The sequence below is a fragment of the Rissa tridactyla genome, chromosome 6, assembly GCF_028500815.1.
Source record: "Rissa tridactyla isolate bRisTri1 chromosome 6, bRisTri1.patW.cur.20221130, whole genome shotgun sequence".
Classification (NCBI taxonomy): Eukaryota; Metazoa; Chordata; class Aves; order Charadriiformes; family Laridae; genus Rissa; species Rissa tridactyla.
The window spans coordinates 70009976-70033584 of NC_071471.1; the positions used below are offsets into that span (position 1 = coordinate 70009976).

The following is a 23609-nucleotide window of genomic DNA, read 5'->3' on the forward strand; positions in this document are numbered from 1 at the left end:
GAATCAGTCTGCTTTGTTTTTATTGGCTATGACTTATGACCCTCATCAGAGAAGCAAACTGCTCAACAGAATTAAAACTATCTGAAAGGCAGCGAGGGCTGGAAAAAAATCTGTAAAATCCGGCCTAACAAATGAGCGTGGTCCTCATCTCAGCGTGTGAGGACGCTGGGGTTTGGAAACATGTATTATTTAAAGATAACATTTTCAAAAATGTAACATCTGATGTCTTAATGTTGTTCTACAAGTATTTGCTTCATTATTGTACAATAACAGTATAAACACACTGTTTATTTAAAGGTAGTAACAGCATGCATTTGTATTATTTGTTTTTTAATCTCTGTGTACTTGCAAGTAGTGAATTTAACTATTTAAGGTGCTTGTTTTGAGGAGGTGATTCTTATTGTCATGGTGTGAGATACACCATAATGCTGCGGTGTTTTCTTGTTTTTTTGGTTTTTGTATGGGGCATGTTTTCACCCAGAAAACCCCCGTTGATAGAAATTTCTATCCTGACAATTTAAACATGGTTTTACAAGTGGATCCTTAGATCTGGCTTCAGAAGAAACCTGAGTTTCTGATGCACCACAGAGCACAAATGCACCCGAGAGAAGCAAAAGCTCCTTATGAAAGGATGAAAGATGGAGGCGGGGTACGGAGCTGTTCTGTTGCTTCTGCTTTGGAGTGACCGGTTTGAAAAAGAAGGCGGCGGGGGTGGCGCTTAGGTTTCTGTGTCTCTTCCTGCCTCCCAGCGGGGGGCTGGCTCCCTGGAACACCCCTTACACCCCCCTCGCTTCTGCTGAGGGCAAAACTGCAGAGAATTGAACAGTGGGTTTCTGATGCTTGAAATTGTTATCGGGAAACCTGGCAATGGTGAGGGATAAGAGAAATATGTTCACGATGAAAATCTTTTTCAGAGCAGAGGCGCTGAGGGGTGACTAAGCAGGACGGCGGAGACCAGTAACAGTAGAGCGAGAGAGATTCCTGGTTAGAGAAGGGTCTGCTGATCCGAGTGCTGCTGGCAGGTTCCTGATGGTACGGGGAAACTCTAGCCAAAAGCCTCTGCTCCGATCAGGTTTAGCAGGCGGCCTTCACGCACAAGGTCGGCGTGGGCACTGCTGCCGTTTTCACTTCGTTCAAGAGGGAAAGTCTAAAGGTCTGTCCCAAAGAGAAGTGTCAGGCTAGAGCGCAGTCTCTGGCCCTCCTGGACTGATAGGCTTTCTTGGAAGAGATCTGGGCTGCCTGAGTGCATTTTGCTGCAAAGCAGGGCTTGCTCCCGAGGAAGTTTGAGGTAGCAGGGATAGTTTAGAGAGGAAGGGAAAGCCACCCCCACCCCCCCCACACACACAGTGGGGGGTTGTAGGGGCAGGAGGTAGCAGTGGAGGAGGCTTTCTGCCATTTCAAAAAAAAAAAAAAAAAAACACCTAAAATGAGTGCTGGCAAAAGTGGTGAGAAGGAAACACCATTTTACACCTTCCCCAGTCCTGCTGATTTCGGAAGCAGCGTGCGCTTCTGCAGGCTCTCGATATTTGGCACGTGGCTGCCAGCCAGTTGTTGAGAAGAGCATCCGCGTAAGCCCCGAGAACCAGTAACAGCCCATTACTGTGATGCTTTCTGGGAGAAGTTGTGAAACCTCTTCTTGCTCCCTTGTAACAAAATGCAAGTCATGTTTTACAGTATTTGCTGAGTCACAGAGATCAGGTCTGTAACCTGCCAAATTATGTACTAATAAAAGCCTTAAGTCCCCTGTGGTTTAGGAGTGCTATAGCAGTTGGGCAAGGCTCCTCCTCTGCAGGAGAACATCTCCTGCTTCTGCATTCTGCAGGCAGACGGGGTATTGCTGGTATTGTATCCCAGCAGCGGGGAGCGCGGCCTCTTCCCTCGAGCAGCGTTTGTGTGCAGGGACCAGGCTCGGGCGGTGCCCTAAAGGCAGTGGGTAAAATAAGCAAGGGGCCACCGTATAGATCTTCTGAACAGCTGGAGAGAAGTCGGTGGCAGTGGGACGGTGGTTTCAGCTGCGGAAGGGCTGCTTGGATAAAGCCACGCCAGGCCTGTGTGTCGGGGTAAAAACTCATTCAACTGCTGCCATTCTCCTCTCTTTTTTTCATTTTACTGGAATACGTTGCTAAGAACTACTGTGAACCAAGGTACAGAGCTGGCATTTTCAAGCTGGTATTTGTCATTGACAGATAATATGTGTGAATTTCAGATTCAGACGTAATATCGGAGTCACAGCAACAGTTCGAGTGGCCTCCGCATCCCACAGCAAAAGCCAGCTGTCCTCGCTTAGGCTAACCTCTCGCAGATCAAGTCTTATGAATTGGCTTCTGTTTGCCACAGGTCAAGAGGGAGCTCACGATCTGATGCAGCAGCTGTAGGGCAACCTGATTTCCCGCTAATTTGCGTTCTCGGTTTTCTATTGTTACATTAAATGTAATAAGTACGTGTTGCTCGGCCATGATGTCGATGGATAGTTTCTGCTGGAAAGACGTGTAGAAACAGGCCTGAGCTGATGAGGGAGACAAACAACTACATGTAACTGAAGCTAGAGAAAGAATTCGCCATATAGCGCGAGGGAGCGCAAGCCCACAGCTGGCTTCTGGCGCCAGTTGTTGCACTTTTCTCTTGCCCCCGTCTCCCCTCCCTCTTCCCCGGGGCACAGCTCCCACACCTCTTCTCTCTCAGGCACCAGAGCTGCGCGAGGTGCTGCAGGGGGCTCGAACCCCCCTCCCCATCCTCACTCTGCCGTGGATTCATTTTTGAATGAGGAGATGACCAGTGCTGCATGCTCTAGGGCTAATGATGCTACCCAGCTGCACCTGAATGTTCAACAGCTTAACTTCAGTTGGGTGAAAAGAAGAAAAAAAAAAAGGGGGTGGGAGGGCAAAGTCAACAATTGCTGCATAATTGTTCTCCCCCTTCTTTCCCTGGGGCACGGCTGCACCGTCCTGCGGCTCCATCCAGTTACTGGAGCGAAACTCGTGTCCCACGGGATGTTCTTCAGGGATGGTGGATTCCTCTCGCTGTTCAGCGTTGTCTTCCAGCAGTTCCTACACGTCTGAGGTTCTATTTCATCTCCAGAAATTGAAGGGCTTTCTAAAGCAAACGTTGTCAGATTGTGCCCGGTCTGGCTGATGAATCCAAATACACAATTGGAAATTACTTCGGTTTCTATTCTAAAACCTAGAACTCTGATTCTAGGTACGGAGCATCTTACCTAATTGGAAATTCAGGTCAAATACTCAGAATTAAGCTAATAGAAACTTAGAGCAAATGAGGATTTCTCTGTTATTCTATGAGCCTCAGCACTACACCACCAACAAGAATCACTTTCATGAGGATTATAATTGAGTATATTATGATTTAAATCTTCTATGAATTTCTTAGCATTAGCAAAGGTAGCATTAGTGCTAAATAGGATTACTTTCTCTCCTTTTACAGATAAACAAACAAAGCATAAACCACATCCAAAACAGACAACTTTAACACCATTGTTAACTGTGATACGCCAGTTTATTTCTCTGTTAATAAATCTTCCTTCTTTACAGGAATATAAAACAAAACCTAGTTTTTAGGACCCTGTACCATAAGTATATTGAGAGGTGATAGCTGACCTCTCTTAGCTCCACACAGCGTAACTTCACCCCAAGAATCGTCCCATTCCATTGAGAATCTACAATCATCATTTTAATATAAATATTTGAAAAACAGCAGAACGAACGAGTCAGCTTTACAACAGAGAATACTTCGTTGTAAGCATGCCTTTCTCCTACACAGGAGGAAGATGTGCGCGGAAAACCGATTATACAGAGAAATGAAAACCTTAAACCTTGTGTGCCAGGAGATAGCTGAGGTGAGGGACTGAACTTGTTCCAATATACTGCTCTGCTGCAGCTCGGCCTCGCGCAACTAGTTCTCAAGGAACGCCCACATAAAATCTTTACACTGCACACAGGAGAAAAGGGAGCAGCCGGATGCTTTACAACTTCTAGATTGCTCAGCTATTTAGATGCAAACTTCTCCCACCAGGCCCTGACAAGGGAAGTGCTGCGTATTCCTGAAAAACACTTTCTTGCAGGACAACAGGTCTGCAAAACGGGAAAACCTTCTGCCGCACCGAATTTGCCTTCAGACGCAGGCCGTGCTCTTACTTGGACAGACAGCAGTTCTGTAGGCGAAGAGCCTTCTGGATGCCGGCAGCGAGGTCCTGGGGAGTGGGACTCTCTGCGGTGCAGCAAACCGGGATCCCTGCTGCCTCCATGGCTTCCGCCGTTGTTGGGCCGATAGCCGCAAACTGAAATGACATTATTTACAGTTGTAACAGCACGAGGTGCGGCATCCGCTCCTAGGGGTTACTTGGTACGTACCCTTCCGCCTTTGCTCACACCGTCCACCTACCCACTGGCACGGCTGAGCTTACGAAGCTGGACTAACCATTTCGGGCTGAAGATTTTCAGTATTAACAACCACCTATCCAATGAGCTACTCAGTAATTACTTAGGAAAGATTACTATTTCTCTCACCGTTATAAGCATTTAAAGTTCTTAGTCCCACAGAACAGGGAAAGTGGGATGAATTTTAACCTGCCTCCATCTGTAATTGCTGATCGAAGCAAGAACTACTCACACCTTCACATCACTGAGAGAAAATAAAGCCTCTGCCCAGCGGAGACTGGGCCAGTTAGTGGGGGAAAAAAATTCTAGGGGAAAACAATTCCTTTTTCTTTTTTTAAAGAGGCCGCCAGCTACATAATAGGACAGCGCGTCAATAAGAAAGCAGAACAAGGAGAGGGGACGAGGAATACACTGTGCGCAGCTTGACGGCTGCAAGTCATTCGTAACTCTTCTATGGCCAGACTGAACACATATAAATAACAATTGTATTACAAGCTAATCGTGACCAATAACTGCCAGTACCAGCTTCAAAGAACTTCTTTGTATTTGAATGCAACAAATTACAAACTTCAGCATTTGTATTCACTGTCTATGTATTTGCTATAACCTGCTTTTTCAGAGAAATAAACACAAACCAAAGAGAAAATGAAGGTTTGTAATAGTGTAAGAGCTTTCCTGTCCCTCATTCACCCACCCCAAACTTACTCCCTATTGTATTTCACCATTTTTAAAGAGAAGATACCTTGATATGGTTGATAAAATCCCCCGAAAGCTTCTGAATGTGCTGAAGGCAAAATTTGACACCGGACGGACTGAAGAACACGACGCTTGCCGGAATTCCCTGCGTAAAAGTAAGCACGGGTTGGCACAGATTCCCCCGTTCCAGCAGTAGATCAGCGCACTTCCACAGAAACCCCTTCAACTGGCGCCATACGGACGTGTAGTGTTTTTATTGATGAGAAACAGCAGTTCAGCCAACAGAAAGGGCTTCCTGCGGCGCAGACAGCCCCGTTCTACCGCAGAATGCTGAAATTCAGGTCTGACTTTAACCAAATACTGCGTCACACAAACGCTCGGTGATAAATGTACTGAAAGCGTTCTGGGGCCATACTCATTCTCCTGTTTAGCGAGAAAACTCAGCAAGTTATTCCCCTAAATCCATTCCCATCTATTTCAGTTGTGCACATACTCTCTGTTTGCCAGCTCGTGTGGTTTCCCCAAAGTTCTGCCCGCCCTAAGATGCTCTGGACCCCCCGCAAGGGCTTCTGTAGCCAAATAAAACGGCAAAATTCCATCCGGAGTGAAGGTCCCAAGCTCCTGAGCTGCAGACCCAAAGCACACGCCTCCTTTATCATGATTTTCTGTGTGACCGGAAAGATACGCTAGTTCTGCTCAAACTCATCTGTTGTTATTTTACAGCGCTGACTCGGACGCCAGGCCGGGCTCCGGGAGGCCGCAATGACAGCTTAAGGGGGTGCTGATCCCTGTCTCAAAGTACCACACGCTTCTCGCGTCATGCCAGCTCTCCACGCGCTAAATACATAACAATTATCATCAGTTAAGAACAACTAAAAAGCGCATGAGAAACGTATTTTAACAGCTTTACGCTGAAACGAACATCTAATTGCAGCAAGCGAGGAGTTCCGTAAAAAGAGTTCCGAAAGTTACAAAATGTGTATGTACTATTGACTTGCTTTTAGAACCGCTATAAACTACATTCCGTGGGGTTCAGAGCTGCACTATCCACCTGGGAACACCAGGACAGCACAGTGCATCACTCAGACTGCCCACGCCATGACCTTTCAGGTCCTCTTGACAAAGACCTTGAAAATCAGTGTGTAATCTAACAAGAAGACGTTCACGCACAGATTTTAAAAAGAGGTACAACATGCTCAAGGAGCCCTATTTTCCCTAAGAAGGAAAGCCCGCATTTTGAATAAAATCCATCCTACATACGATGTAGGCTCCTACAAATTCAGAAAGGCAGTCTTGAAAAAAATAACAGCAATTATTAGTACCTTCAAATATTTACCTACGCGCTGATCCTTGATTGATGACTTTTACTAGATGGTTTTAAAAAGGGAAAAACATTAATAACAATTCTAGCAACTGCATCTCAGCACACTTGCCAACAGCACGTCACTTGGAATTACGACACTTAAAATGAGATTACTACGCTCATAAATTGGATAATGAGAGCAGGAACGCTGAAACTGTGTAGGGCAGTAACTACTGCTGGATTCTGAGTTGTAATATATAGCAAAGATATCCAGTGACAGTTCAGTTACACTAATAAAAGCCAATAATAAAGCTGTTCGATAAATATCCTCGCTAAACGTAATTTCTGACACAGTATTAATTAAAAAGCAGTCTTGTCCAGCTCAAAGGAATAAACTGAATATGCCATTATTTATGCAGTTATTGCCCAGTAATTCTCAAACATACCCATATTTTGAAAGTTAGACAAAATGTGAAAGGTTTTGTTTTCTTCTTCCAACAGAGACGCTGTGTCTTTTAGGCTCGTTTGCAATCACCCCAACAAATAACCGAGGGACTCACGCTCTCTGTCCCAAACTTTTGCTAAAGGAAAAGTACTTTTGGGAGTCAACAGGGAACCAAACCAAGCAGCCTACGCAGGATGTTCTCGTACCACCACAAGTGTCAGTTACAGACAGCTGAAAAAAAGGAGGACATTCTGTGAGGTATTAGCGTAAACCTCCAAAATTCTCAAATTACATCGGCGCCCAATACCTGTTGTGAGAAATAACGGCTCAATGCCTCTTGCAGGTCAGTGTGTTGGGTTGTTTGATAAACGGTAAGGCTTTCCAGAGGAATTCCTGGGATGAGAATATACAGTCAGAATTAACGAGGGTTTCATTAATTTCAATAAAACACTCTCAACATACTAACTGCACCGAAGTGTACTATTTTAGGCTAAGAAGATCTAAAAGGTACAGAAAAGGTATTTTTAGAGTTTCAAGATATAGCATCTGGAATGAGGGGACCTGGAAGGATGCTGGCAAACTGGCCGGTGGCGACTAAGTCACTCCCAGCCCGCGGGGAGGGGGGCGCAGGCGAAGCCCAGGACAAATCCCCCTTCCCCACGTCACCCAGAGCCGCGGGCAGCAGCCCAGCCCCGCCACCTTCACTCCCACCCTCTAACTTCTGGCCAACGTAACAGCACATTCCATTTTTTTTTTTTAGTTATTCAAATCTGGTTCCCAAGCTTGACATCCAACTTTTCTCATAACTAATTCAGATGAGGCTCCAAGGGAAGTTCAACCTTTTTCTCGAAGCGCTGTAGGAAGGACTTCTCTTTTCAGGGCTCCGCAAGGAAAAAGAAGAGCTGAGGAACTGGGTTTCTCTCCTGTAAACACACAAACGGGAACTTTAATTAACTTCTGTTTTTAATAAAGAGTAAACATGCTACATTTCCTACGTTTTAAAGGTATCAAATGTTGAACGCTGCAGCAAACGCCGTGTGCTTCATCACAGACCCAGCCCGAAGATAACTGAGCACATCCGCAGTGCAGCTGCAGCCACAATCCAGAGGACAGAGGCTACTTGGCATGTAAATTAAAAAATATTCAAAAATATTCTGTAAATATAATATGAAAACATTGGCTCAAAAGATCTCACAAAAGATAAACTGCATTTCTATTCCCCGTGCCATCCTACGACGCAAGACAAGCACTGTGCAAGTCACCTCCTCCTCCTCAGAAACGCCACCTTCCTCAGGTTCTGTGTTCCAAACCTTAGTCCCGTGCAACGCCTGACGGCTCCCTCTAGAGAAAAGAGATGCTTAGGCAAAGAAGAGGACAGAAATACTGCGCTGAAAAGTCTCAGTCTGTCTGAAACTCTTATTTTCTTACTTCCCCAAGGAAAAATGACTCTACTTCTGCTGCCAGGGTGGAAGCGGATATCCTCGCTTGCTCTTGTCCTTTGAAGTGGAAGTGACAATGGAAGTGGACTCCAACTTTAATTATTGTTACGTTGGCAAGGCGTGAGAGCCCCTCGGTGACTTTGGAAGGACCTTTCTGATACACGGCTGTTCATAACCCACCCCTTGTAGGCATGAGACACCTGGGAGGCAGTTCCCGTAGCTTGTATATCTTCCTAATACATTATCAGAGGAGTAAATAAATTCTGCTTAAAAAACACCAGCAGGTAACAGTTTTGATGTCACCGTCCCTTGGGCTACGCCTCCTCCGTCCCCGCAGCCCCCCGTCCCCGCGCACCCTGTGCTCGCCCCCGCGCCGGGGGCAGCAGAGCGCACACACTGACAACAACCGTCAGATGGTGAAGGCAAAGGCCAGGCTCCAAAGAGGGAAACAGCACTGTCCACGTCAGATTCTCAGCAACTGGCTGGGTTTAGGGCTTAAACTAACTGTTTGGGCAAGTTTTTCACTTCTAGAATAATAATTCACTTCTAGAATAGAAGTGAATACTGACACTTTACAAAAGATAAAGAGCATTTTAATTGAGGAAGAATTTGATTTTTGGATAGAAATTTAATAGCAGGCTTTTTTTTTTTTTTTTTTTTTTTTTGCACAGAGTTTGCCTTTTCTATAAATAACGAATACAGAGAAAAGGTCAAGACGAAATTCTACACAGCTGCACACAACTCCGCATCCATCTTTCAAAAGAAATAGGAATTCCTCAATGCATTACTTTACTTTATTACTAATTCAGATATGGTAATACACATTTTCAAGAAACGACTGCTAGAAAAATAAGTGCCTTTTTTTTTTTTTAAAGTGCTGGAGGCAGATTCTTGTTTGTAACCGTAAGCATCAGAGATGCCTCAGGGAAAAAAAAAAAAAGAACAGTACAGTAAAAAATCAAATGGGAAGACCCTTGTAGGAGTCAACACAGAGACACCTGACTGTCCTAACTGCACGTCGACGTTTTATCAGAAGTCACAGATACGCGTGTAATAAATTACAGGGAGGAAGAATGAACTTGGGACAGAATGTAAAAGAGATCTTAAAATAGTACGAGAAAACCTAAATATTTCAGCATTGACCCTCCGACAACTCATGTCACTTAGTTGAAATGCCCATGTGATACCTGTAAAGAAACACTCATCCTTTCTGACTTGTGTTTGCAAAGCACAGAAAAACTCCTTAGTAGGTCTGAACACAACACGTTGGCTCCAATGGCATCCTGCTTCCCGAACCAACACAAACGTTACACTGTAATAAAACTAAAAAAATCTTTGCCTTGAAAACAGACCAAAGCTAGCAAGCTAGTTAAGGAGGGAATTCCTTTATTTTCCCAATCGCTTAGGCTGAAGTTGGCACCAAAGCACAAAAGGTGAGTAACAAAAGAAGTATCATTGCTTCAGATTTTCTTTTTATTCTGACAATAAATTCTAATGATATAAAAACTGAAAGCTATTCTTTTCGGTTACTTATCATTTTACGCATAAAGAAAACCAAATAAATACATAGTAGGGACCATGATGTAATTTAATCTGTGCTTCAGAGGTTGTTATAAACTACTTGATAGATCTGGAGCACATAAATATGCGGAATACAATAAATCATAGAGTTGTTCGGTTAGGGTTGGAAGGGACGTTAAACATCATCCAGTTCCAACCCCCCTGCCCTGGGCAGGGACACCTCCCACCAGACCAGGTTGCTCAGAGCCCCATCCAGCCTGGCCTTAAAAACTTCCAGGGATGGGGCTTCCACCACCTCTCTGGGCAACTTGTTCCAGTGTCTCACCACCCTCGTGGTGAAGAACTTCTTCCTAACGTCCAGTCTGAATCGTCCCATCTCTAGTTTTGATCCATTCCCTCTGGTCCTACCATTACCCGACATCCTAAAACGTCCCTCCCCAGCTTCACACAGCTCATGACCAGTATGATGGTGTGCATCAACAAGCAGCAGTCTCCAGCGATGGAAATCCCCTGCTCAATCATCAAAACCGAAGGGAGTTCAAAGACAGTCATTTTTCCAAGGATGCTGGAAGTGCTGCAGCACTGCGTTAATTTAAATGTCCCGCTGGTGTTCAGGTGTGAACCCGCCCTCGGGATGCTCGGATGCAGGAACTGTGTCACTCCCAGCATCACCAAGGAGGGACTGTTCCGCCCCCGCTATGACACACAGTGTTTTCTTTAGACCTGATCTTTCACATTTTTTTCACGTTCATACAACAGAGGACATGGGTATTTTTCTCATCTTCCTCCTCAAAAATCTTCCTTCTCCTCCTTCTGCAAACTGGCAAACATTAGTTCATTACCAGAAGTAGATTTCCTAGCGCTAAAATATCACCTAAACCCCGTCTTTGTTTTAACATATCCGTTGAAGAACAGACATGGGTTATTCTTCACTTATGGCATTTTTGTGTCGAAATTTTTATTTTTAATTTTCACAATTTATTTTTTAATCTTGTGTTGGCAACTATCATTTTTATCATGAAATATTCCACATAGTTAAAATATTTTATTTGCCAATGAATTACAGAGCGCTCTGCCCATAACAAACAATACTTGCCAGCTCCAATCGCGTTTTGCTTTTACCTGTAAATCTCTGCTACTACGCAGACTTTGCTCATCAACACTCTCTTTCGCACCTAACGTTATGCCTAACAGCCAAAAATAACGTGTCAGGGTTCTGGACATCATTTCCACCACTGAAGCACCTCGCACCTTACTCAGCAGATTCATAAAGTGCGGTCCGCAGCAGGGCTTTTAAACCAGAAGACAGAATAATTCATCCAACATCCAGAATAACTGCCCTGATTGTCAGGTGTTTCTCTGGGTAAGCCAAAGGCAGACTGTTTACCTTGTACAGCTGAATAATGTGGTTTTTCAAAGCATTGGTCACTCTTGGTTCAGTTACTGGACACTGCACAAGCCTCTAAATGAAGGTTTGTTTCCCTTTTTAAATTTGGGGCAGAAAGCCCTTCAGCAAAGGCCATACCTTTGTATCAGACTGAAAGCCAGCCTCTAATTTCACTCTGCGGCCCGACTATACAGCTCCCTGCTTTCTTACGCGAGCGGGGACGCACCCCAGGACACATAAAAGTACAGAGAAGGACCTGACGGGTAACAGGCTGCTGCTGAGATACCCAAACCTTAGGTGTGATTTTCATCTGCTACAGAGATTATTTTAGCAAAGAGTTTCAGAGTGCTTAGGGACTAAAACAGGTAACTGTTCTTCCCAGCCGATGCTCGGGGGACACTTTTGAGTCGTGGATCCCCTGGAACACCACGACGTGTGTCAGAAGCTCTGAGCTCAAACCCGTTGCTCTGGCAGCTCCTGCTTACGACGATTTTCACTCAACTTCTCTAACCCAGGCTGCACAAAAACACGGCTCCTTTTTTCGCAGCTTGTACTGACCCATCCACTCAATCAGCCCCTCAGCCTAAAAACTCTGCTACGGCACATGGAAAATGAGAAGGTGATTGGTGACAATCAACATGGCTTCCCTAAGGGCAAATCATATCTGAACAAATTCAGTGGCCTTCTGTGACGGCATTACAGCATCGGTGGATAAGGGAAGGGCAACTGTCAGCACCTATCTGGAATTCTGCAAAGCTGTTTGGCACTGTTGCACACGACATCGGAGACACGGATTTGACGGATGGAGCACTCGGTGGATAAGGAATTGGCTGGACAGCCACACTCAAAAGAATTGCGGTCAACAGCTCTGATCTTTCAGTAAAAAAAAAATACTTTTCTGTGAGGTCAGATAGTATTATTAATCAATTAGAGTCTAAGATTTCATGTAAACTAATATTTTGTATAGGTATTTCAAAGTATGTTTTATTGTCTTTTAGAGATATCACCCACATTCCCAGAAGCTGAATTGACGGGTTCTACATATAAGAGACATATGCAGTACGTACTTCCCTGCGACAGCGTACACCTGATTTTATTTACCGGAAATTCTGATACAATAGAAGGTACATAAGCTTAATTTAAGTAGCAGGGTTTAGATACTTACTTGAGCAAATATATTCAGCTAATTTTTCAGCATTTCCAGACTTATCTCCTTGTGGAATAAGACCAATTTCTTCCACTATAACCAAAAGCAGCAAAGAAAAACATTGACATCAATAAGAACAATTCAGATTTACTACCACAGAAACAAGAATTGAAAAGGGAGACACAACTCGATCCACGTGCACGAATACCTCTTTGAAAAGCAATAAATCGGAGCATTTGAAGTAGTAACATGCTATGAAAGATTCGATTTTGGTTCTAGAAAGAAATACTTGAAGAAAGTACAAAAGAAGAATTCTGGGGATAGCTAAGCTGCTTTGGAGAGTTTTTAAACTCTCGTACCTGAAGCGGTGAAACAGAAAGCACTGACTGTGCTGAATGGGCTGCAATTCCCAGCATGGTTTGGTCGCAACCAGCTTCCCAACCAGCGTATTGCTGCTCTTTGTAGCAAAGGCTGAAATCCTGTCGGAAAATCTGAGGGTATAACACTGGTCTTACTTAAGCAAGTAAGTAAGGGTAAGATGAATTCTTGAGAAGTTAACTAATTTGGGATTTGACTGATTCAAGATGCTGGTTAGGTGTCACCGGTTGGTGATCCAGTGTTGTTACCAGCCTGCCTGAAAAAATATGCTTTTGATAGAGGTAGCCAGTACTCACCCAAATTATTTTTGGACTAGAAGCAGAAAAACATCAAGACTCTTAAAATTCTCAAATGCTAGTCTTTTCCTATTATGTCCTGTGTGCTTCAGGGGAAGCTAAAGCTACAATGCAATTTTACAATGAGAAAGGCTTTCATAAACTAAAACCTAGGCTGCATTTTGGTTATGCACATAAAATAGGCGTTGCGTCAGATTAAACCCAGTGCCGAGACAAATAAAGCAGGTGACCCACGGACGACACGAGGATGTATGTACTGCTGGCTTCTCTTTGGCAAACGCCTCACAGGAACACTCAGGGAGTGAAGGGCCAGCGCATCATGCTTTGTACAATCTCAAGACAATTACGTTACAATCCCCTTCATCCAATTTCATTTCCAAAGTGAAAGAAAAAAAACACATGCAAATTAAGAACAAAGGGGTTTTTTTCTTTTTTGACCAAATTTTTACAGTAGTTACCATCATATTACAATAAAAGTAATGAAAACCCAGAAGCTGGATCCTCAGATGAAGTAAGCATGTATAGTTCTAACATGTATACAATTACCTGTTCTCAAAACTACCCATGTTTAAAACTGACCTGTATTTTTTTCTAAGCATCCTTGAATAGCAGCTAATATTCCAAAAATTGTACTCACAAGACAGATTTACCTAAGGTTTCTTTTTTTAAACCCCAGCTTACCTAGAGAAGCCGTAGCTTTTCCTACCACGTATGCTGGTTTGGTATTCCATCTTTGTTTAAGAGATTTTAACCAGGCTGAAAAACATTAAATTAAATTTAAGCACGTGGCACCAAAACATGAATGCTAAATGAGTATTTGGACTTCTGTTTAATCTACAAATACAGCAAAATAATAATAACTAATACTCCACTACATATTTCAGCAAATCTGGACGTACAAAATGAATTTTTAATGCATTTTTTTCACTGTGCAAATAGCAGTTTACGACATGTTTTTAGAAGCCTAATTTGAGTAAACAGTTCTTAGCCGCTTTTGTTAAGTAGCGTTTTTAATGCACGCTTGCCCCGCGCCAGATCATACCCCACTTGCAATGTTCATTTATATTTTGCCATTAAGAATTTAAAAAAGCATCAAAGCTCATAGGAAAAACCAGCACACAGTACAAAAGGAGATTTAGACATACAAAACGGTGGTTTAAAAGTGAAGACAGGCAAAAACCAAGTAAAATCTTCTATGACAACAAATAAAAGGGTAAAAATCTACATCCATGCACTACAGTACTCTATAACGCAACTCCTCCTTATACAAGAAAAATACAGAAGCTGATTATACTTTAAACAAACACAAAAAATAATTCATCAGCTCAGAAATAAAATGTACCAGAGACCAAAATAAAATTACTAGGAAATTATTTTCCTCCTTCAGGTAGTAAGTATGTTACGGATTACATTTCTTGGATCCAGCTACTTAATCCCTATGCCTGAAATCCTAATGAGTCAAAACCAGATACGCTACGTTTTTCACTATCTTGTCTAAAAAAAGTACAGCATAGGACATCGAGTTCCTTTCTAGTATTCTTGGGGGGAAAAAAATTAGAAACTACAACAGTAAAATAAAAAAAAAATATCAAGAGGAAACTACTCTGAAGAAGGAAAAAGAAAAGGATTTATTACCTTTGAAAGGAATGCAAACAGGAACCAAAGATTCATTTTATTGATTAAAATATGTATTTCAGCAGCTCCCAAAATTCCTAATCAAGACTAGGGATGAACTCTAGAGAAGAGATTACATTTGACCAAAAATCCTAAAATATAGCCCTCTGCTGCTGAAAATGCTAAAAGAAGCTGACGGTGTATTTAATGCTTACGCAGGAGTGTCAGCTTACTCACTGTACACTCATTAGTAAGACTGCAGCCTAAATATGGAGCAGATAAAGTAATGATACAATTTAGGTGCACGTAGAAACTCAAAGAATTTAGAAGAGTTTACAAGGATGTGACAGATCATTGGTATGGTAATTTCTATTTAGCACTCTGCAGGATTCTTACTCACAACTCGTCTGTCGGCTTTTACGTATCACCATTTATTTCTTCACTGCTATTTAGCTTATGCTTAATTCCGTTGTTAAATTTTACATTCAAAGCAGAGAAATCTGTTTTTCTGTAAGGTTCCATATGAGTCTACACAGAAGTAGCAGTGGCCACTTTCTACAAAATGCTCCTTCCTCTACCGGTTAGTCAGCAAAAAAAAGTGATTAGTCAGCAAAGCTACGCACCGCAGCAAAATACTCCTCATGCACGAGCTTCTGTTTACAACTCTTTTTAGCAAAGATAACCACAACTGAAAAAAGCTCACACTAATTAGTCATTTGCACCAAAAGCTTTTTCCTTTCATTTCTAAAAACAGCCTAAATGTGGAAAACCCAACCCTCAATCCCTTATTTTAGCATGCGGCCTTTATGATGCCAAAAGAATTAGGAGATAAAGCTTTTCTAAAAAAGGCACACTTCAAACACATACTAGTGGGTGAAATAAAATTATAAACTTCACAAAATACTGAAACAGAAAGACCAAGGAACACAAATATGCACTTACCTTCATTTTTGCTGTTCTCTTTTAAACATATCTTGATAGCTTCTAACGCTCTTGGACTGGTGAAAACTAGGCCTCCATAACATTCTGGATGAGAGAGCTACTTAAAAACAGTAAATTTAAGAAAAAAATTTAAAAATGAGTAAATAAATGAAAAAATTCAGTTGATCAATAATCTTGTGAAGAACAAACCAGCTCCAATAAATGTCTGAAACTCAAAAGGGCAAATAGATCATTACTATCATAGACTGGTTTGGGTCCATCTAGTCCAACCCCCCTGCCATGAGCAGGGACATCTTCAACCAGATCACGTTGGTCAGTGCCCCGTCCACCCTGGCCTTGAATGTTGCCAGGGATGGGGCATCTCCCACCTCTCTGGGCAACCTGGGCCAGTGTTTCACCAACCTCAGCGTAAAAAAATTCTTCCTTACATCTGGTCTGAATCTACCCTCTTTTAGTTTAACGCCATTACCCCTCGTCCTATTGCAACAGGCCTTGATAAAAAGTCTGTCCCTCGGGCGTGTTGGTCGCACCACTCAGCTACCACGCCACTACCGGTACCCAGAGCATTTATAAGAGAAATGTATAACAAATACCAAATTCAGAACAAAACTTGCACAGATTATATTAATTCTGTGAATCTGTAAGAACGGACAAGGATTCCTGTCACTGAAATGAGCTGGAAGGATGGGAGAACGACGTATGAGGTACCTTCAAATTCGTACAAGAGAAATGAACTGTCATTCCAAGCAGTAACACGCAGGGTACTACCCAGACAGCTGCTTGCCCCCTGCCACCTCAAGGAACAGTTAAAGTTACTAATGGGCTCTCAAAGATCAGTACAATAAAAGGAAAAGTGTTTTTGCATCACTTGTAAATGCAGGGCACGATACACTCAAACACCTAACAAATTCAGAGACTGTCAATAAAGGGAACCTCCCTCAGAAAACCTTTTCAACATTTTAAAATGAAATATATGCATTGAAGAAAGAGTAGAAAGAGAACATTAATTATGCAATTTTATTCCACGTAACTAGGAGATGCAGTATGCGATTTCAGTGCAACATAAGGGTGAACCTCAGGTAACCTTCAGTTGTCACTACAGCCTTCTCATTTTTTGTTGTGAGAAAACCCCACAACACCCGTGGCTATAGTCCACCCATCTAACTGTGAATTCTATCTGACCAACTTAATTCTTTAAGAAGTATGGGCAACACACTTGACATTGTATACAATATTGTATTGTGTTGGATAGAATATGGTATTGTATGCAACTGTGTTTGTGGAAACACAAAACGAGGTACCGCAAAGGGCAGCAGTATTATAAAGTCAAGATAGGACACGGCACCTTGGCAACCATGACCTAAATTCTGTTGAAATATAAGACAACTGAAATAATTTAAAACTTACCTTTTCAAATAAGCTTTCAAGAGATATGAATTCAAACGACAAAACTGGAATCAAAGTTGCTTCAAATCCATATAATCCTAATTCCTATAAAAAAAAAAAAGTTTACAGCTCTTGAAATAGATTTCAAACGGTAGGTTTTTTTCTTTTTCAAATAATTGAGTAAGTCAGCACAAATAGTTATTTTTACTAAACTAAAACACAAAGGCATCTTATTTGTTTTTCCTAGTGAACCTAGTTTGGTTTTGTTAGTTATTTAGTATTACAACGTAATACTAAACAAAGAGCTATTGAACCGCGGCCTCCTACGCAGGTACTGCATAGTTACAGTATATACCAGCATATAACTCTGAAGCCCCTCAGTGACAAACAACCGCCTAGTCCTGCAAATATTCTTGCATATCTCTGTAATTCTTTAAATTCAATAGAACTGCTCTTATCAGTAAAACCTACTCACATGACTAAAGACAACAGCAGAAAGGTCCATAGCAAAAGGTAACCTCTTTCCCCTTACATTTCCAGTAAAACCACTAACATTTTTTGTAATCTTAATTCTACACACATGAATGTAATCCGCACTTTGCTGAGAGCTTTAACAGTGAGTTCAGCACAAATACCCCGTAACAAATAATTTTCCCAGTAACAGCAAATTTTCTAGCACACTTTTTTCTTAGCATAATTTCAGACATGCACTCCTAATTTTGATTATTTTTCTTAGAAAATATCATAATTCCAGACACGCGCTCCTAATTTTGATTTAGCACATTTTTCACTTGAAACAGTTAAATTCATCTATATTGCTGAATGCATGATACTATTATTCAATAGTGAAGAGACACAATTGTTTACTTTTTTTAAAGTTTACTCACTTTAATATACGGATCTGGTCCTGAATCTTTGTCTTTCGGATCCTTCAGCAACAGGACCTTCATTGTTTACCAAATAACTGCAGAAGAGCTCTGAAACACAAGAATGGAATTTATCTAAATTAGATCTAGAGGACTTTCTACTGAACAGTGACTTTAATAGCTCAGCTTCAAAGAACCTGGGCTGCTAACAGTTGCACTGCTCTCTATGCAATGAGTAAGCAGTTAACGTACCTTCTCTGGGCATGAATATCCACCCTGATAAGACCAACAAATAACATGCTGCCTTTAGATAATACTGCTTAAGGGAGAAACTGTAACGAAAGTCATCAGGGAGAACGCATTTTCAAGGAGAATATTTTGTAAAAGAAGTAACAACCCCTACAACGCAGTCACGTTCAGCAATGTAATAAGCTTCTATCTATAAAAACTTATTCTATTTTATTCATTTCCATGCTAGTTTCCACCCTCTGCTCATCATAAAGAATATACAAGGGCTTATGTACCAAGCGATTTAATTTGATGCCTTTGGGGTCTCACCCTTTTCATGGGGGAAAACACGTGTGGGGCATGTTTCCAACTTTTTTTAAAAATTGCAAACATATTTGAGTATATATACACACATATTTATACATCTGAATATAATATATAATATTCATATTCCTTCTTTGATATATCAATAGTAGACAAGGCAAGACTAAAAAAATATATTCTGCCATTAAAATGGAAGATGATAGTTCTTAGTTCCTTAAAAGCTGACTTTGGTGCCAAATTCAAAGCCTGTTACAACACATAAGCAAATGCAGTAAGCATCAAAGTAAACAAATGCAATAATACAAACAAACAGAAATCCATTCTCTAACCTTAATTACCTATGTGTTACTTTCCTGAGAGATTATATACTAGCAAATTCTCTTTAAAATGAATAATTACGGACTGTTGGACTCCCAAATACTTTGGAGTATCGAGTTGCTAATAGCCTGGAGGAGGTTGGGCTAAGTGACTTTTCTCAGTCACTTTACCACTGTAACAGTTTTCACTTTAAAAATCCAATATTCTTGTAAAAAAAAAAATACTTTGAGTACAGTTCTGTGTAGTATAGATTATTGTTCCGATACTGATGTTACTAACAATCTTTACTATAACTCCACCTTCAGTGCTTATGCTCTCAGTATGACACATTTCCACTAGTACCCTTGAAGTCTAACAGCACCAAGAAAAATTATGTTAACTCTAACCTACCACACCTTCCTATTTCTGAAACGTATAATGCTTAATAACATTATGAAATCATCAAAATGTAAATGGAAGCGAAAAAAAAATAAAAATCCTTCCAAACCATGTAATACAAGATAATAATACTTTTTGGATAGAGCAATTTCCAAAAGTATTGTAATAAACCCCCAGATGACATGAGAGAGTTAATTCAGGTACACCTGGGGAAAGCAGATTTCTAATTAATTACTTTAGGTAGTTAGAAATGAATTAACTTCCCATCTTGTACCTTCTAACTGCATCAAGTAATGAATAACAACAAGAAATGGGTAAACATCCATGCTTAACAAGGTGACTTACGATAATCAAATTAATTATTTTGTTTAGATCCTGCACGTAAAATATATACTGAAACCAAAGAATAATTACAAAGTCATAAAATATCATGAACTACCGCAAGATGCAATTACCTAGCTGTCTCCTCTACAAAGAAATCATGCAAGCTGTACTTTGGACTCAGCCATCTGGCTCCTTGTATAAAGAGGAAGACTGCACAGCCCTGGCACCCCTAGCAACCACTGGCTTAGCTTCAATTCTGCCAGAGGGCAGCTCATTTATTGCCTCCAAAAAGGGGCTGCAAGTGTCCAACATAAGACCAGTTTGACCTAGGGAATCCCTAAGTTTGTGCGTTCATGAATAACATGTATTTTGATCACAACCACCCTCTGAGTGCCTTTGGGTTTACTGCTGAAAAATTTAGTCTCTTTTTCCGCAGCCATAAACCCCTCAGTCCGTTGTGTTCTTTCTGCCTGTGTAGTTCAGAGAGGATCACACAGATGGTGAGAGGTGAGAGCAAATGAAAACTGGTGGAATATACCCATTTCCAAATGCCAGGTCCTCATACCCAACACCATGGGTGCAACCCAACCAAACTCACTTTCTCAGCGTGTCCCACCACCACATCACAGTGAATCGGGGGCAAAATGCCACCTTAGCAGCCAGGCAGGAGAGAATCATAGAATCTTCATGGTTGGAAAGAACCTTTGAGATCATCGAGTCCCACCATACACACATACAAAAAAAATCCCCTACAATCTCTACCACTAGAGCATGCCCTGAAGTGCCACATCTAGACGTTTCTTAAACACCTCTAGGGACGGTGACTCCACCACCTCCCTGGGCAGGCTGTTCCAGTGCCTGACCACTCTTTCAGTAAAGTAATTCTTCCTAATATCTAATCTAAACCTCCCCTGCCACAACTTCAGACCATTTCCTCTGGTCCTGTCGTTATTCACCTGGGAGAAGAGGCCAACACCCACCTTTCAGGCAGTTGTAGAGGTCAGACAAGATCCCAAAGAGGGACAAACGCACATAAGCACATTTTCAAAACAAGAATATGCCAATATTCAATGGATGAAGAAGTTAAAACTCCATGATGGATTATTTTTGTGGGGAAATAACATACAGAGACGTTTTTGTGACTTGCTGCAACATTGTGGGGGTCCCACTGTACCGGGAATGGTAAGAGAAATACAGTATTTTTACTGATTTACTTGTGTCCTTGAGACGTTATCAAGAAGTGCTCTACAAATGACTGAAATACAATTTTTGAAACAGCTAGCTTTCTGCTAAATACACTTAGAGTCAAGAACCCTGACAAATATTCCTACTGAATCCAAAAGCATTAAGAGAAAGCACATAAATAAGACATGCAGCATCTCTGGTAATTTTTGATGTATTCTGAGGGAAGTACTTATAATACAAAGATACATTTTAGATATCTTATATATATTTTATCCATAAATTATATATTATGCATTTAATTGAGAGGTACGCACAACTTCTAAACGAACATAAAAAATTTCTATTTAGAACAATGACTGGACTTAGCAGAGTCCAGCACTGCTCAATCTAGATCTGGAAAAGATAACGTGTATGAATAACCTCAATAAGTTTTCCACTTCCAAGTCTTTCTTTATACGATGATGCTGGCCACCCACTTTTAGTTCGCTAAACAAGCACTTTGTTTGCCTGAGCACCAATTAACAACTCTGCAAAGATTGTTCTTCAAATGCTTAAAAAAATACCATTTAAAACCCATTAGGCTTGCAAACAGCTAGCAAGAGGACAACAGATTTTTTGTCTTGAGCCCACAGACACAAAGATGAAGAAAAACTTGTATTAATCAGTCTGAGGCTTGGGAACCATCCAGTTAGCTCTGATAATAAACTACAAGAGCGACTGGAGTGTCTGAGGCATTACATCATGACTGAAAGCTAAATCCAGCTTGGTGCTATTTCTCTGAGTCCATATTACTTCATTTTAAGTCCACCTTACTTAATTTAAAAGAAGGGTAATTTTAGGTCACATTGCATATTCAGAATATTATGCTTACAGACATAATTGAAATGCTTCCCATTCATAGTATCACACAGTAAAATTCAACATCCCTGTGCCCTCAATTAAAATATAAAGCTGATTACAATGCGTGTTCCTGATATTAGTACAGTAAAAATGAGCAACGCTCTCTCATATTAAAAAAAAAAAACAAAACCAAAAACAACCTTTGCAGATTTTTCATATAAAACATTGTACAGAAAGAACATCTCTGTGGGTCACTCCATTTTCATTTCAAAAGCTGACCCCAAACTAATTGCGAACTATCTTTAATACAGAGGACAGCTTGTAAAAAGAAATAAATGGGTCCTTTTGTTTCTTGCTGCTAAGTGACACCGAGAGCTGCAAGCTATATTAAACTTTTCTAATACTATTCTGACTATAAGCAACTGTGGGGGTCACACAGTAAGGTTTGATTGCCAAGTGCAAAGGGAATTGTCTGTTCCATCATAAAAGGAGATGGATTATAAGACACCATTGAGATATAATTTTTAAAATCCCCTGGGCTAGGATTTTTGATGCTATGCATATCTTACAATATTCTTTTACTATGATGAGATGGGTTTAATAACCAGAGAAGAAAAAAAGCCTACCTGTAAGGCTGCCATGAAGTATGGTTCAGAAATCTACCAAATTCACAGATAATGTAATACATATATCATCAAGCAACAACAAAAGATTTGAGAATAATTCCTGCTATTTTGGTATCTATGTCACAAAACTCAACAACAAAACTGTTTTTTTGACATGGCAATCCAGAGGAGCAGCAAAGGACAGACCTTTCTACTACATCCCGGATTTTCACCAAAAGCAATGTTAGTAATTAGTGTCATTTTTGACTGATACAGCTTCAAAAATAAAATGGAAAATTATATATAGATGCAGATTGCATCCCCACTGAGGCAGTTTAACTGCAGCAGTAAAGGGCTTTGCCAGTCCATCTTTCTCCACGCTATATTCTTTCCCTGTGTACCATTATTCGTATTTTGGCAGTGACCTTAGTGCTTCCAGACACAGCTCTCAAAAAATAATAAAAAAAATAGATGCAGACATGTTTGATACTTTAAAGAGACATGCAAATTCTAACCTATTTGGATCGTATTTATAAAGCCAAAATTATACCCCAGGCCCTGCGCCTTGCTAGAAACAGTGAGCACCCAATCCTCTTCTTCAAATGCCCTCATTAACACCTACCTTTCTTCATTAACTAGACATGAAGACTTAAATGGAACATGGTCCCCATGAATGAGCTCAAATATTAATGGCCACTTCTATACTTTTAGTACTTAGGATGTTTCCAAAACATTTTCCTGATGGATACTTTTTTAAAAAAACACACTTATGTTGTGTTTACTGTATTCTACCTCACTGCCTTTTCTGTTTGTTTGTCTGGAATTATCTATAACTAGCCTGGGAATTATTTTTTTAAGTAAGCAGTAAGCACTTCATTCCTTTTTTAATTTGGCTTTCGCTAATTTGACTAATGCCACAGATGCTCAGGACAGACTTAGAGGCCCCAGTACTGTATTTCAGCCTCTGTTAGGCTTTCTTTTCTTTACAGCCATGTAACTGAAAGGTTCAACAGCAACAAGCCAAGAAGAGAGGTGATGAGGGCAGAGGAAACGTGAGGAAACTTGTGGCATGGGACAGTTATTTTGCTTGCCTTTAAACAGACGATGCTTCAGCAGGGCAGGGAGCTGCAGCCATTAACACCGTTTTCCAGTGAGTTTTGAGTCCCAGCAGACTCCAGATGACTTTCCTAGAACAAGGTATTTCTTTTAAAGCCGGTGACATCAGCTGAGGGAACCCCGGGGTTTTAGGAGCCGGGAGAGGGGCGGCCCGGGACGTGTCCCCCCCGCTCCCCACACGTCCCGGCGGGCCCGGGAGCCCTCCCCAGAACCTTCGCCCCTTAACACAGCCTTCCCCCGGGATTCACCCCGGGGAACCACAGCCACGACATACCCCAGCTCCCGCCTGGAAGCCTCTGCCGCGCTACGGCCACCACACACCCGGAGGCGGCGCTCCCCCGGGTCCTGCCGAGGATCGCGACCCCACCAGGCCGGGCCCACGGCGCTCCCCCGGGCCCTGCCGAGGATCTCGGCCCCGCCGGCACTCACCCGGGCGCAGGGCCGGCAGCCGGGCCGCCCCGAGCGGGCACCGCGCCTGCC

At 41.7% G+C, this 23609-nt stretch overlaps 1 protein-coding gene across 3 annotated transcripts; it reads right to left on the bottom strand.

The window, feature by feature from the left end:
* Positions 1-3488: 3488 nt before the first annotated feature.
* Positions 3489-23609, bottom strand: UROS (uroporphyrinogen III synthase). Of its 3 annotated transcripts, none has more exons than XM_054207585.1 (11): positions 23404-23605; positions 23105-23200; positions 17833-17922; positions 16967-17050; positions 15560-15656; positions 13685-13759; positions 12348-12422; positions 7675-7758; positions 7143-7228; positions 5134-5232; positions 3489-4291 (listed from the first exon to the last, which is right to left on the bottom strand). In XM_054207585.1, the coding sequence occupies exons 3-11, from the start codon at positions 17893-17895 to the stop codon at positions 4145-4147; spliced, it is 810 nt and encodes a 269-aa protein (XP_054063560.1). In that variant the 5' UTR covers positions 17896-17922; positions 23105-23200; positions 23404-23605; the 3' UTR covers positions 3489-4144. The 3 variants fall into 3 exon arrangements, 2 of the variants coding, with proteins under 2 accessions (XP_054063560.1, XP_054063561.1); XR_008467243.1 differs by lacking the exon at positions 3489-4291 and adding an exon at positions 6837-7066 and having other exon boundaries at positions 23404-23609; XM_054207586.1 differs by lacking the exons at positions 3489-4291; positions 5134-5232; positions 7143-7228; positions 7675-7758 and adding an exon at positions 7766-12055 and having other exon boundaries at positions 23404-23609.